Source organism: Leucopleurus acutus (assembly GCF_964270905.1).
Source record: "Leucopleurus acutus genome assembly, chromosome: 3".
Lineage (NCBI taxonomy): Eukaryota > Metazoa > Chordata > Mammalia > Artiodactyla > Delphinidae > Leucopleurus > Leucopleurus acutus.
Window position 1 is genome coordinate 31,121,934 of NC_139145.1, and position 13,428 is coordinate 31,135,361.

The window sequence follows — 13,428 nt, forward strand, 5'->3', positions numbered from 1 at the left end:
CAATTGCGATGATTTCTTTAAATTTAAAAAATAATTATGACTCTTCCCAGAATTTGATGGGAGTGGTTATTAGCCTCATTTTTTAAATGAGAAATAAATTGGAGGATTTTTTTAATGTACACGCATTAGAGTGAAGTGTTTAATAAGAGGGACTGGAACCTGAAATCAAACCTCATCTCTGCCATATACTAACTTTATGACCCTGGGAAAGTTGTCTCACTTGACAAAGGTTTAGTTTCCCCCTTTGTAAAAATGAGGAAAATAACAGTAATGCAACCTACTTATCACAGTGCCTGGCATGTAGCAATGCCTCTGTGAATGCCAGTTATTCGTAGGTAGAGGGTAGCAAAACCTGCCTGAGCTCCAGGCCCCCAGGCTAAAGCAGAAGATCTATCAATATTCACAGCCCTACCCTCCGGTGCTATCTGATCACCTCCTGCGGCCTAAGAGGAATATCTGCCCACGCTGAAACTTCTGCTGAGAGCTGATTTTATTTTCAGCTAAGTACTCTGAAAGGAGAAATTGAGAAGCAAAACCCTCCCACACACTGGACACAACTGCTGACAACCTTAAAGGAAATATAAGTAAATAAATGTAAACACACATGACAAATATTGTACAGGACATATGCTGTATAAATATAGCAATATGCTTTGCATTCTTGAATTCACTCTGCTGGCCCTCTGGAGACCAATTTATGGATAAGGCTTTCCACCAGAATGTCTGGCTGAGTGCTAGAGAGTTAGATTAAGTGTTGGGAATGTCTGTTTTGAGGACATCCTGAGTCTTCACACCAGCCCAAGGCTCTGTATTGATCCTTTTTCTTGCCATGGAATTTTGCCTGAATAAACCAGCTCAGGTTTCGATGAGAACAACATTTTAACTGTGAAAAGCTAACCTATAAACTGAGGTGCCAAGCAAAAAAAAGAAGAGGTCATGAAAGGAAAGGAACAGACACTGAAAAGCCAACTGCTTTGGTGTAAAGAAAGAACACCACCAGGTCTTATTACGGCCTACTGTGCCAGCCAAGCTCTAAAGGTGTAGATCCCCTTACTCAACACCACCCTGCAGGCCCCTGGCATTTAGAGAGCAGGATCGGGAACGGGAAAAGAAAATCTTTATGAACAGAGGTACCCTAGGGGAGCCCTGTCACCCAGAGCAACAGCAGGGTCCCTTACAGGAAGCGTTTTGCCATCCTCCGCGCACACACACATGATCACTTCCACATTCCTCTGAGTGGTCTTGTTGTACTTGTCAAAGTCACCTTGTAAGAGAGTGATGTAGATGTCGTTCCTGACGTCCCCTGTGGCACAGGGAGAGAGACAACAGTTGGAGTCTGTGTAGCAGGAGAGGCACTGACTAGAGGGCGCGGGGAGTTGGGGAGCTGGTGGAAGTGCCACACCTTGTCTGTTAATGAAGTTAAAATCAGAACGATTTGGAAAAGCATTTTTACTTCATCAGGGAGGCTGGAGCAGTAGGTAACAAGAGGATGGAGGAACAGTAGGAAATGAGTTGCAAAAAGGGAGGTAGGATGGTCACCACTGGCCGTATTTTTTTCTCCATTAAAAATCATTTAATTTTCATCCTCTAGTGACACCTTCTGGGAAGGCAAAGGCAAACTCCAATTGGATTGATCTTGGTGCATGAATAACAACCACAGATGGTTCTCTCCGCAGATCTCTTACTGTGCAGAAGCAGACAGAATGACTTTCTGTGTCCGAGGAACACGGATGGGGTGAGGGACGAGGTGTGGAGGGTCTTCAGGAATGGGGGGGTGAGAGCTGAAAACCCTACAGGGGAATGCACAAGGGACTGATGTCTCAGTGAAGCAGGCATAGATAAATTACACCACCAGTGGACCACCATGCAACTGTGGACGGAAGGGGTAAGTCAGCGAGAGTGGTTATGGACACAAGTCCTAGACTCAAGTTTAAGGCAAAGAGGGAAGTTTCAAAAGAGTGCTATCATGCAGTCCCATTTACTTTCTTTTATTACATACACATTTGGAAAATACGTATCGTGGTTACTTCTGGAGACAAAGATTTGAGAGAGCTTTTAAGGTTTCACTTTAAATCTTTTCATGCCATTTGGACATTTTACAATGAGCGTGGACTTTTTTGGTAATAAAAAGTAGCTTAGCAATTTAAGAGAATGTCAGTATTCACCCCAGAAGGAGTGAAATTATTCCACGTGTAGTAAAGTGGAAAGGATGTCCATGATAAATTATTAAGTGAGAAGTGAGCTACAGAACGCTATGTAAAGTATAATAAGTAATGGTATATAAAGTACATGAAGTGTGGTTCCCATTTGTGGGGGGGTGGGTGCATGTGTGTATATTTATGTGTTTGTGTTTATTATGTAAATGCATAGAAGATTTTTGGATATACAACAATTGTTTTCAGTGGTTACCTTCAGAGAGAGAAATAGAGAAAAGCAGTAGAAAAGAAGTAGTTGTCTTTTTAAAAAGAAAATGGATCACACTAGCTAGACCACCCCCAGCCCAGCCCAGGGGGAATGAGAACCTGGCATGATGATCTCCGGGAAGCCCAGCTTCCTGGCCACCACGGTGGTCCTGTCCACCAGGTGTGGGTAGTCCTTGCGGATCTGAATGATGTCACCCACAAGCATCTTCATGGTCACCCAGAGGCCTGGAAGGGAACGCTCATGGTGAAGAGTCAACTTCAAGGTGTTCCCTCAGCCTCACCCTCCCATCATCTCTCCCCTTGGTCTCTCTCTGGAGGAGACCATGGAAGCAGAGACAAGCGGCCACAGATGCAGTGACCCAGCCCCGGGGGAGGATACAAGGCAGGATGCAGAGGGGCTCTAGAGCAAGACACCTCCAACTTAAATCCCACAGGTTGCTTCTGGCAGGATCAGCTTCTGTCAAATCATTGCACCCTTCTAAACCCAGACTTTGTAAAGTGGGTTTGATACCATCTATCTCACAGGACCGTGGGAAGGATGAAATTGAACAAGGAAACATTTTACAGTGCCTGACACATAGGAGATAGGCTATACCAATTCCCTTCTTCCTTCAGGCACTAGGACATGCCTCCTTCTGCTTCCCATTTAGAGATTTCCAGCTCTGTAGATCACACTCCCCCATTCCTCACAACGGTCCATCTGGAAGGAAGGCTATGTTTCCCAGGGTTTAGGAGTTTGATCTGTTTGCCACAGAATCAAGGGATCTCAAGCTGAAGTCAGGCCCAGCCCACTTGGCCTGTTGGCACTCTACCTTGCCCTCCGCTGTCTCCCTTGGAGGCTGTGACTTTGCCCAGCAGGCTGTGCAGGAAGTCATTCTCAGCTGTCACCCTAGAAAGGAAAAGAGAGCACAAAATACTTGCGTGGTACCCCCATGGGGTCCCTACCTTGTGGTTCCAGGAGCTCCAGAAAGCTGCCCAACCCCTCCATACACCTTAGGTGAAAAGTGAGCCTGCCCATGTCAGCTCAGAGAGTGCACCTGCCATCAAGAAGCACATCTCTCTTTTTCACAAAGCAACATGGCTCTGAAATTTGGGGAATACCAATGCTACAAGTAGAGGCCATTTTTATTCCTAGGAAGACTCTTAAAAAGGAAGGATTCCCAAGCCCTCAAAATGAGTATCTGCTCAGCAGGGTGGAAAAGGCTTTAGCTGCTCATACTAAGTCCTAATCCCATGACTTAGAGTCACTGATCTCATTATCTGTAACAAAACACCATCCTCCTTAGACAAACGAGGACAAAGTTCTGAAACTACGGATCCTGCTTTCTCAGACTTGTTTTAGATCAAGGAAAGGATATTCACCCTCCTCACTACCCTCCTCTAAAGTCATGGATATTTCTACCCGCAAGAATTAGGTTCTGATTTCCTGTTATATGCTCCTGATACGCTGCTGCTTCACAGCTTCATGGTCCCTGTCATACTTAGTCTTTTGTTCATTTAATTCTGCATCTAAACAGGAAGAAAGGGCCACGTCGACCTTGTTCCCCACCTCATCCCCCCACGCCTGGCACAACGCCCGGCCCTCTGCCAGCCTTCAGTCAAAGTCCGTTGAATAAATAACATCTGATGAGCGAATAGGTGAGAAGCTGGTTGGGTTTTTTTTCACCCCAAATTCATAGTTCATCTAAGGGTTCAATCTTGGTGGTGTACATTCAATAGGTTGGGACAAATATATAACAACATATGTCCATCCCTCCCACACTCCTGATAACTACTCATCCCTTTGTTGTCTCCATAGTTTTGCCTTTTCCAGAATGTTATATAGTTGAAATCATACAGTATGTAGCCTTCTCAGATTGGCTTCTTTCACTTCTAATACACATTAAAGGCTCCTCCATGTCTTTTCATGGCTTAATAGCTCATTTCTTCTTAGTTCTGAATGGAATTCCATTGTCTTGAATGTACCACAGTTGATTTATCCATTCACCTACTGAAGGACATCTTGGTTGCTTCCAAGTTTGGGCAACTATGAATAAAGCTGCTATAAACATTTGTGTGCAGGTTTTTGTGTGGACATATTTTCAACTTCTTTGAGTAAATGCCAAGAAGCATGACTGTTGGATCATATGGTAAGAGTATGTTTAATTTTATAAGAAACCAACACACTGTCTTCCCAAGTGGCTGCGCCATTTTGCGTTCCCACCAGCAATGGGTAAGAATATCTGTTGCTTCACATCCTCACCAGTATTTTGGTGTCGTTAGTGTTCTGGATTTTGGCCACTCTGATGGGTATGCAGTAGTTATCTCATTGTTGTTTTAATTTGCATTTCCCCGATGACATTTGATGTGGAACATCTTTTCATGTGCTCATTTGCCATTTGTATATCTACTTTGGTAAGGGGCCTGTTAAGGTCTTTGGCCCATTTTTAAATTGGGTCATTTTCTTATGGTTGATTTTTAATAGTTCTTTGTATAAGCTGCTTGGTTTTGAATGCCTCAGCACTGAGACCATCATTCTCAACCTGCCCTCCTCCTGGGAGGTCCTACCTGGGCTATCATCAACTCAGGGAATCAGTTCACCCTGCTTTTGTGTGGCCCTCAATCAGAAAGGATGTGGTTTCAGAGAATGGAAAGAAATGGGAAATCTCTCACGGGTGAAAAGGGATGAAGTGCTGCTTTTCTTCATCACTCTCTGCTTTCCCCTTGATGATGTCTGTTATATCCATAACTAGAAAGAAAAGAGAAATGAATTAATGGTTTAAGCCCTCTTGCTCCCAGGAAAGGGTAACAATGGGATGAGCTTGTAGGGCAGGAGGCTGGGACAGGAAAGCCTAAAAAGGCAAGCAAGCCAGCATGAGACGATATACAGACAGCAAGGATTCATTACAGGCAACAACTGGCAAACGCCTCTGGGCAAACCGGGCTGGGAGGTCAACAGTCAGGGAAGCATCCAAGAACCCAGGGCTTGGCAGAGGCCAAAAGGAAAGAGTCAGAGCCGTGCTTATGCAATTAAGCTTATGGAATTAATTAGGTTTGGACCTGACATATTTGTACTGGATGTTTACTGTGCTGACAAAACCCAAGCGCGGTGACTCCCTGTGGCATCTGAACACTTCTTCACCCTCTTTTCGTAAACGTGCTCATATGCACAGACACGTTATCTGTGGATCCTTGAACCTTGCATTTCCAGAGGGATCCTCTGAATCCCTCTGAAACTTCTTAAATCAGCCACTGAAGGTCCATAAAAAACCAAGGTAAAGAACTCCTGCACTAGAGCAGGGATTATAGAAATGGGGGCAGGGGGAGGAGCACTGAGACATGCTAGCCAAATAGAGCCAAAACCCTAGTAGCATGAAATTCCTCAAACACTCCAGGCCCCAGTCAGGGAGCCATTAAAACTGCTTGGGTAATAATCAACTAGTGATTGCATCTAGCTCAAGAGAGGAGTTACGGAACTGAGAGAAGGAGGGGAAACTGTTATTTGAACCTGACCAGCATCCATTCTCTCTGATGAACAGAACCCCTCCTTGCCCATTCTCAGTGAGAATGATTTGGGTAGAACCATCTCCCTCTGGCTCCAGAGTTTTTCACACTGTAAATTCAACTGAGTTCCTGGATCCAGCTATGCCTGAAGCAATCTATTCCTAAACCTTTCAGTTACACCAGATTGCTGTCACCTGAAACCAAAAGAGAGAGCCAGCTACACCTGGAGACAAAGACACACTTTGCAGTAAGGCTGAAGGACCCTCACTGCCTTAACAGGGACATTGTGATGCCAAAAGTGTCCCTCATATAGAATCAGAGACTTTAGACCAAGTCATGGATCAACCAGGTCCAAGTCCCTCATTTTGCAGATAATGAAACTAAGGCCCTGGGGAATAAGCTTGTCCAGGATCGCCTAGCTAGCTAGCTAGCAATAATGCTAAGCTGAAACACCAGCTGGCTCAGTATAAGCTAACTTCTTCCGCTTCGCCACTTTGCAAGCAGTGCCAGGGGACTCACTGGACAGCCAGCTGGTTTGTGATAACAGAAGATCAGGGTGTCCTGAAGTGAGAAACCTGAAACACTGGGTTTAGATATGGTATACAAGGATTATAAATGGTACACAACTAAAATGTTATACTTTTAAAAAAAGAAGTAAAACTCACATATCAAATTGCTATTTCCACAGGTATTTAAATTGTCTTTTAAGAAAAAAAATGTACTTCAGTTTAAATAAAGAAGGTTCCTTAAGAGAAAATATATTGGGTAAATAACAGTGCAAGTGATAGTCAAATATAACAAAAACTGTAAAAGTGGGACAAGAATGATGAAGTCTTGGAAACCCCCAAGGGAGTTAAGGCTTGGAAGGAAGTGTGGAGGTGCTGCTGCTCTCAAGCAGCCTCATTCGGTTATGCCAGCTCTCCACACGTCCACTTCCAGCTGGAATTTCTATGTGTGGTGGGTGACTCATTCTGTGTAACTGCATTTCCTGTCCTGGATATTTTTTTTAAAATGATTTGCTCCTCATAATTAGATCCCACCCATATTGTTCTTCCTTTTTCACTGTGCTGGGGAGTGAGGGTGCCGACTGCTCAGACTGCACTGTGGTCCCAGCGCTCTGCTCCAGACACGGGGATTCCATCATTCACCGTCTTCATCATAAATCTAGACTTAGTTACCAATTATTTTGATTTAGTCACAGGAAATGTAGGTATTAGGGGTTGTCTGGCCTAAGTTTTTGAGGGGGGGAGGGCAAGGAGGAGAGCGAAAGAAAAAGAATCTTCAAAATTCAGTCATATAAAATGTGCACTCCAGTAACAGTTAGTGCTGTGTGGTGTGTCATTACCTGCCACCCCAAAAGGCCGCCTCAGTCCCTGCGTGCATTTCTTTGTGTTCGTATCCTTAAGATCCATCTTCCCAACTCGGACTATTTGACAAATCAAGTAAATTTTATCCCTGTTGAGGTCTTTGTTTCCAAGATCCTGTAAGGCAGGAAACGAATAGTTACACATCATGTGTCTAATGAACAAAAAGTAGAAAAGCAAACTCAGTAAATTCTGGGGGTGGGGGGAGGTTGGTGCTTAGCACTTAGCATCCATGGACCAATCATACAGTTAGTCCTGGGAAAGGCGGAAAACAAAGCTATCACCCCCGTTTCACACATAAGAAAGGTGAGTTTTGGAAAGGAAACTGGGTGACAGGGCTCTGGTGTTCAATCCCAATTCCTCCACCTCAAACTGATGGGAAGAGAAGGATAGAGGTACAGTATCAGTTGTATAGGTAGCCGTCTCTATATACCAGCTGATGTACCCAAAAATAGCATTTGCTGCAAATGACTCCATCCACCTGGTCATCGCTAAGCACCTCTGAGGGAAAAGGCAAAAGGAGGAAGGAAAAATCCTATCACCGTTTACTGAGCACCTAATGCATGTATATCACTCGGGGTTGGGTTGTTGTGACACCAAACAACCCCAATATCTGAGAGCTTCTAACACAACAGGGTTTATTTCCAGCTCAGGCTACCGGTCCAGTGCAGGTGGGCGGGGGCTCCACTCACTCACTGGGCCCCTGGCTGCTGGAGGATCTATCCTGTCACAATTGGTGCACTCACTGCCCCCAGAGCAGGGGAAGGTAACGGGGCAAATCACTCACTGGCTCTTAAAGCTCCCACCCAGCAGAGAGGATATCACTTCTGCTTCCATTTCAGTGACCAAAGCAAGGGCCGCGGCCACACCTAACTGCAAGGGGGACAGGGAATTACACTCAACTGTGGGCTCAGGAGGAGGAACGCTGAAACCGTGAACTACACTGACGTCTCAAGCCCCGTGCTCAGTGTTGCACACATCATCGTCTTATTTGATCCTTCACAACACTGCGAAGTCCCATCACTAATACCATTACTGCAGCCCCATTTGACATATGGGGAAACTGAGACACAAAGAAGATAAGGGTCTTCCCCGAGGACATGACCTCAGTCCTTGCAGACACTGTCCGGTCACTCTGACCCCAAAGTCCATCCACCTAACCACCACAATACATTTCTTTCACCATGCAAAGGCACACAGGAAGGGAAACCACCGGGACTACCTCAGCATTCAAGTGCCCCTGCTCAAATCTAAAAGCTTCGGCGTTCCTGGCACCCCCTCCAGCTCGGATCAGCTGGAGAAGGGGTGTCAAGGCATGTTGTTGGCATCAGAGCAGAGATTCCTGGGCCTGGCCTCACTAGAGAATAGTCGCTTCTCTTCTGAGTTAATCCTCATGCAGGCATAGGTACTGGGAGCAGCCTGCCAGCTGACATCAGAGCCAGGGCCTGGGTAAAGCAGCCATCCCCAGCCTCTCACTGTGGCTGGTGTGGGAAGAAGAGGGAGGGGTGTGCAGAGTCTCTGGGAACAAGACATGGCCTCAAAGTGGTCCACAGCTTCCTGCTTGGGGGTTTATGTGTCGACGTGGACAGGCTATGCTGCCTAGTTGCCTGATCAAACACTAGTCTAGATGTTGCTGTGAGGTATTTTGTAGGTCTGATTAGCATCTACAATCAGTTAACTTTAAGTAAAGGACACACCTTCCATAACGTAGATGGGCCTCATCCAATCGGTTGAAGGTCTTAAGAACAGAACGCGAGGTTTCCCAGCGAAGAAGGAATTCTGCCTCGAGACTAGAGCGTAGAAATCCTCCCTGAGCTTCCAGCCTGCCGTCCAGCCCTACAGATTTCAAACCTGTCAGCCCCCACAATCACATGAGCCAAATCCTCACAACAAATCTACCTGTTTACGTATCTTCCTGGTTCAGCTTCCCTGGAGAATCTTCACTGATACAAGGGCTGTCCTTTCAAAGCTGGAGGAGTGGACAGCTGCTTCTCCACTCTCCCAAGTCTCCCCACTGGGCAGGGAGACAGGGAAGGTAGGGGAGAGGCGGCTTTCTGATCGAGGCAGCCCCTCCACTCATTTGCATTTCCCGCCTTGCCCAGCAGGCAGCTGAGTTTGAGATTCCAATTATCTCACATCCAGATGGTGGGACAGCCTCTTCTCTGGCCTGCCTGACTCCTTCCTCCAACCCACCCTGAAATCCCCCTGAAACTCATCTTTACGAGCACGTTCATCATTTCATTTCTCTCCCGGCAACAATGTTAATAGCTCGATATTTGCTACCCTGGTAGGGCTAGTTTTCCCCAGCTGACATGAAATATCCTAGACAAAATATATTTCCAGCTGTCCTATCCCACTGATTCCCCACTATTCTCAGCATGCAAGTACTCTATTTTTGTCACAAAGATTTCTTTATTGTTCCACAAACACACAATGTTCACTTTCGACTCTAGATCTTTCTTCCTAAGCCCCACATCTGTACCTCCCCCTCTAAAGTTTACCCCTTATTCCTCTATATATCCAAATCTTTTCCATCCTTAACAGCTCAAGCCCTGCTTCCCTCACAACGACCTCCATCCCTAATTACTTCCCTCCTCCCATTAGGATTTTTTGTATTTTTGAAATATCTATATTGGTATCTTTCAGAGGCATTCCAGAGACACAGAAGCCCTGCCACCTGACAGGTTCCTTCCTAAATGTTATGGGATGAATTATGTCTCCCCCAAACTCATATGTTGACCCCTTCATGTCTCAGAATGTGACTGTATTTGGAGACAGGGCATTTAAAGAGGTGATTAAGCTAAAATGAGGTCATTAGGGTGAGCTCTAATCCAGTATGACTCGTGTCCTGATAAGAAGAGGAGTTTAGGACACAGACACACAGAAGGACGGTCACATGAACACACAAGGAGAAGGTGGCCATCTGCAAGCCAAGGAGAGAGGCCTCAGAAGAAACCAACACTGCCAACACCTTGATCTTGGATTTCCAGCTACCGGAACTGTGAGAAAATACATTTCTATTGTTTAAGCCACCCCGTCTATGGTACTTTGTAATGACAGCCCTAGCAAATTAATACACTAGGTAACTATTTAAGATTCCTAGGTAAGTCCATTTTCCACTCCTCTTCTCTGAAAAAATTTCACTTGCTCAAAAGAAGACACCAGACCTTTAAGAGCTTCCTCATCGGAGGCCCTTGGTACTAGAGAAGCTTATTGCTATGAGAGCAAAGTAAAAATGCTTGAACACAGGTCATTCTCTGGAGAGTGTATAAACAGGCAATCTCAGAACTAGGCTTCAGTCTGCGGTGTCTCCCGATCATTCTCACTCGGGCCTCACAAAACTCAGACGTTTGGGGCAGCTGAGACACGAAACTTAAAACACGCGTTACCTGATTTAGTCATTCATTAGTGTTCCTTCTACTGTTCAGTCTTGTCCCCCATGTGTTAGCAGCAACCCCCAAACTGGGCAAAGTCTTAGGAAACCTCGCGGTATGTGCGCTTTCCTCTTACAGGGCCACGGAGGGTGAACGCTCATAAAGCAGACGGAAGGGAAACTCCACCATCAGCCCAAGCCACGTGCCAGCTTCTTGGGCTCTGCCTCCAAGGAGACTAGGAAGAGCTGACATCCGGAGACAGGAGAAAGGAGGCCAGCAAGGCATGTGCCTGCCGAGTCGTATCTCATATCGAAAACATCACCTCGATGCCCAACTGAAAGCAATTCCCAGTCAAACGCCATCACATCACCCTGTTTTAATTATCTGCATGGCATGGATTGCCTTCTGAGATCTCTCTTGTTTATTTATTCATTTAATTATTTTCTGAATTCCCCCCATCACACCCTGAGGGCAGGAGCCTATCAGCTTACTCACTGCTGTATCCCCAGACATAGCACAGAGCTTACACACAGTAGGTGCTCACTGGGTAGCACTTGAATCAATAAAAGAAGCTAGAGCACCATGACGTTCCTTGTCCTGAAATGAAGATTCCCATCATTTCAAGAGAAGGAAGTGTCAACCCATTAAACCAGTCAACCAAGGCTCTCAAGTTCGTTTGCTGTGTGAAGAAGAGGTGGTGGCACAGGCAGAATTCCGCAAAGGCAGGACCACATTCTCATTATTATTGAGCGACACAAATTTACTGATGACCTTTCCTGCACGTTTACATCATGAATTGGTTCTCTGCAAAATGAACCACTGATTGATTCCCCGTCCCTCTCCCTCTTGTGAAACATCTGTCTCTTGGTTTAATCAGGAAGCCCCGTGGGACTCTCCTATTTATCAAGAAAATAAATAGGCTCCTCCTTCTAACTAATAATAGACAAACGGCACCGAGGCACATTTATATATGCCAAGAAAACTTTGTCTAAGCAATTAGGATCTATGATCTTATTCCATGCCTCTAGCCCATTTTTCAGGAAATAACGAACAAAATAAATCAGCTGCACTCCAATCTAATTGTAACATAAGACACAGAACTTAATGGCCTGTAACTGGAAAATTGTTGTGGAGCAAGGTAGGTTAATCCAGCATGTCGGTCACTCTGTAATGCCCAAACCCCTCCCTCGCTCCTCCTCTGTAATCTCTCTTGCTAACACAGGTGACACAGTGAAAAATCTCATAAATGCTCTTCTCCCCAGAGGTGCTTGCAGAAAACACCAATATCCTCAGATATCTTAAGATCATACTCTGAACACCATTCGGTGAAAACAGAAGAGAGGGGTTTCTGCTGGAAATGATAACTCTTATCTCCTTCTTTCCACTGTTTCTCCTTTCTAGAACTAAAAAGCCAGTTCACTCTCAGAAATAAATCATCCAAATAGCAATTGATTTCAACATTTCTCTGTTACGTCTTGCCTGGTGAGTATTGGTATTTAGAAGGATGATCCCAGGGAATCGTAAGATCTTTAGTCATCTATGACTTAATTATGTTCAGAATGTCTAATTTACCAAGGCAGTCAATGTTCTAGGAAGGCCTTTTTTAATCTGATGTATTTTGGAAAGGTTTTTAGATGGTCTGAACCAAAGTCAGGAACTCAAGTTAACCATGAATCAACCAGAAAATCAGAGTAGCTGCTGTACCTAGTCCACCTAGACATTACTGCTGGAAGAGGCTTGTGCTGGTTTACACAGTGCTCTGCACTGTGTACACACGAGTAAGATAGGGAGCGAGGAAGAGAGAGCAAGCAGGAGATCCATCTTCCCAATAGCTCCCTTTTACAGAAAGCCCAGAACACAGCTCTGCACCAAGGCCACGCTCCCTCCTGAGCGCCTGACCAGCCCCATCTCCAAGATCATGTCCGTGAGTATGGGATGTGGTACAAGAGGACAATGCACACCTACCGTGAAGACCACCTTCAGGTTGTTGAGCATCTCAATCTCCTTTGGGAAGCCCCTGCTGCCCCATCGCACCAGGTAGTTCTCGCTGTGGGAAGAGGGGTGGCAACCCATTACTGCTAGGGGTCTCAATATTCATAAGGTAAAAATATTCACCAAGCCTCTGCTATGAGCCCAACACCAAGCTGGCAACTGGGGACATGGGAGTGTCTGAGACAGGCTCTCCATGTCTGTCCCTCCCTCCAGGAGATCACAGTCCCGTCAGGGAGACAGACGTCAGACAGGCAGGGGTAAGGAATTACTAACACTTGGTACTCACAGCCTCTTTCCCTCCGCCACCTAGTAAGCAAATTCTAACCCAGCTATCTAATATTTTTGAAGAGCAGCAGCATTCTCTGTAGAGGTGATAAAGAGTGGCAGAAGTGAGAGGGAAAGGATTTTTGTACGTTTTGCTGGGCATTAAGAATGTATTTGTCCTTCCCACCCTATTCCCCTTTCAAGATTGAGTAAAGATCTGCATTATTTTAAATTATCCATTAGATGGCGGACCGTTTCCTTGAAGGAACGTCACACTGTGTTGGACCATAGAGGGCCTTAGCCATTATCTGAGATACACTTAAGTAATGATTTAAATGCAGTCGTGGCAACTATTTATATGCAGTCATGCTACAAAGAAAAAGTTCAGGATGTTGTGAGAATGTATTATCAGAAGAACCATGCCTAGACTGGGTGGTTAGGGAAGTCTTTGCTGAGGATGTGACATGTAAATAAAGCTGGTCAGGAAAAAGAGAGCGGGAAAGGGAAATGTTTCAGGCAAAGCAAACA

General features: G+C 45.4%; 1 protein-coding gene across 1 annotated transcript in view; it reads right to left on the reverse strand.

The window, feature by feature from the left end:
* The window catches only part of DOCK2 (dedicator of cytokinesis 2), a 407,441-nt gene that overhangs the window by 347,289 nt on the left and 46,724 nt on the right, over positions 1-13,428 (reverse strand). Inside the window, exons 9-14 of the mRNA XM_082836577.1 lie at positions 12,610-12,691; positions 7,252-7,387; positions 5,076-5,151; positions 3,236-3,312; positions 2,523-2,648; positions 1,179-1,303 (exon numbers count right to left, since the gene is read on the reverse strand). Of these exons, the coding sequence (XP_082692703.1) occupies positions 1,179-1,303; positions 2,523-2,648; positions 3,236-3,312; positions 5,076-5,151; positions 7,252-7,387; positions 12,610-12,691 (622 nt within the window). The remainder of the gene's footprint in view (positions 1-1,178; positions 1,304-2,522; positions 2,649-3,235; positions 3,313-5,075; positions 5,152-7,251; positions 7,388-12,609; positions 12,692-13,428) is intronic.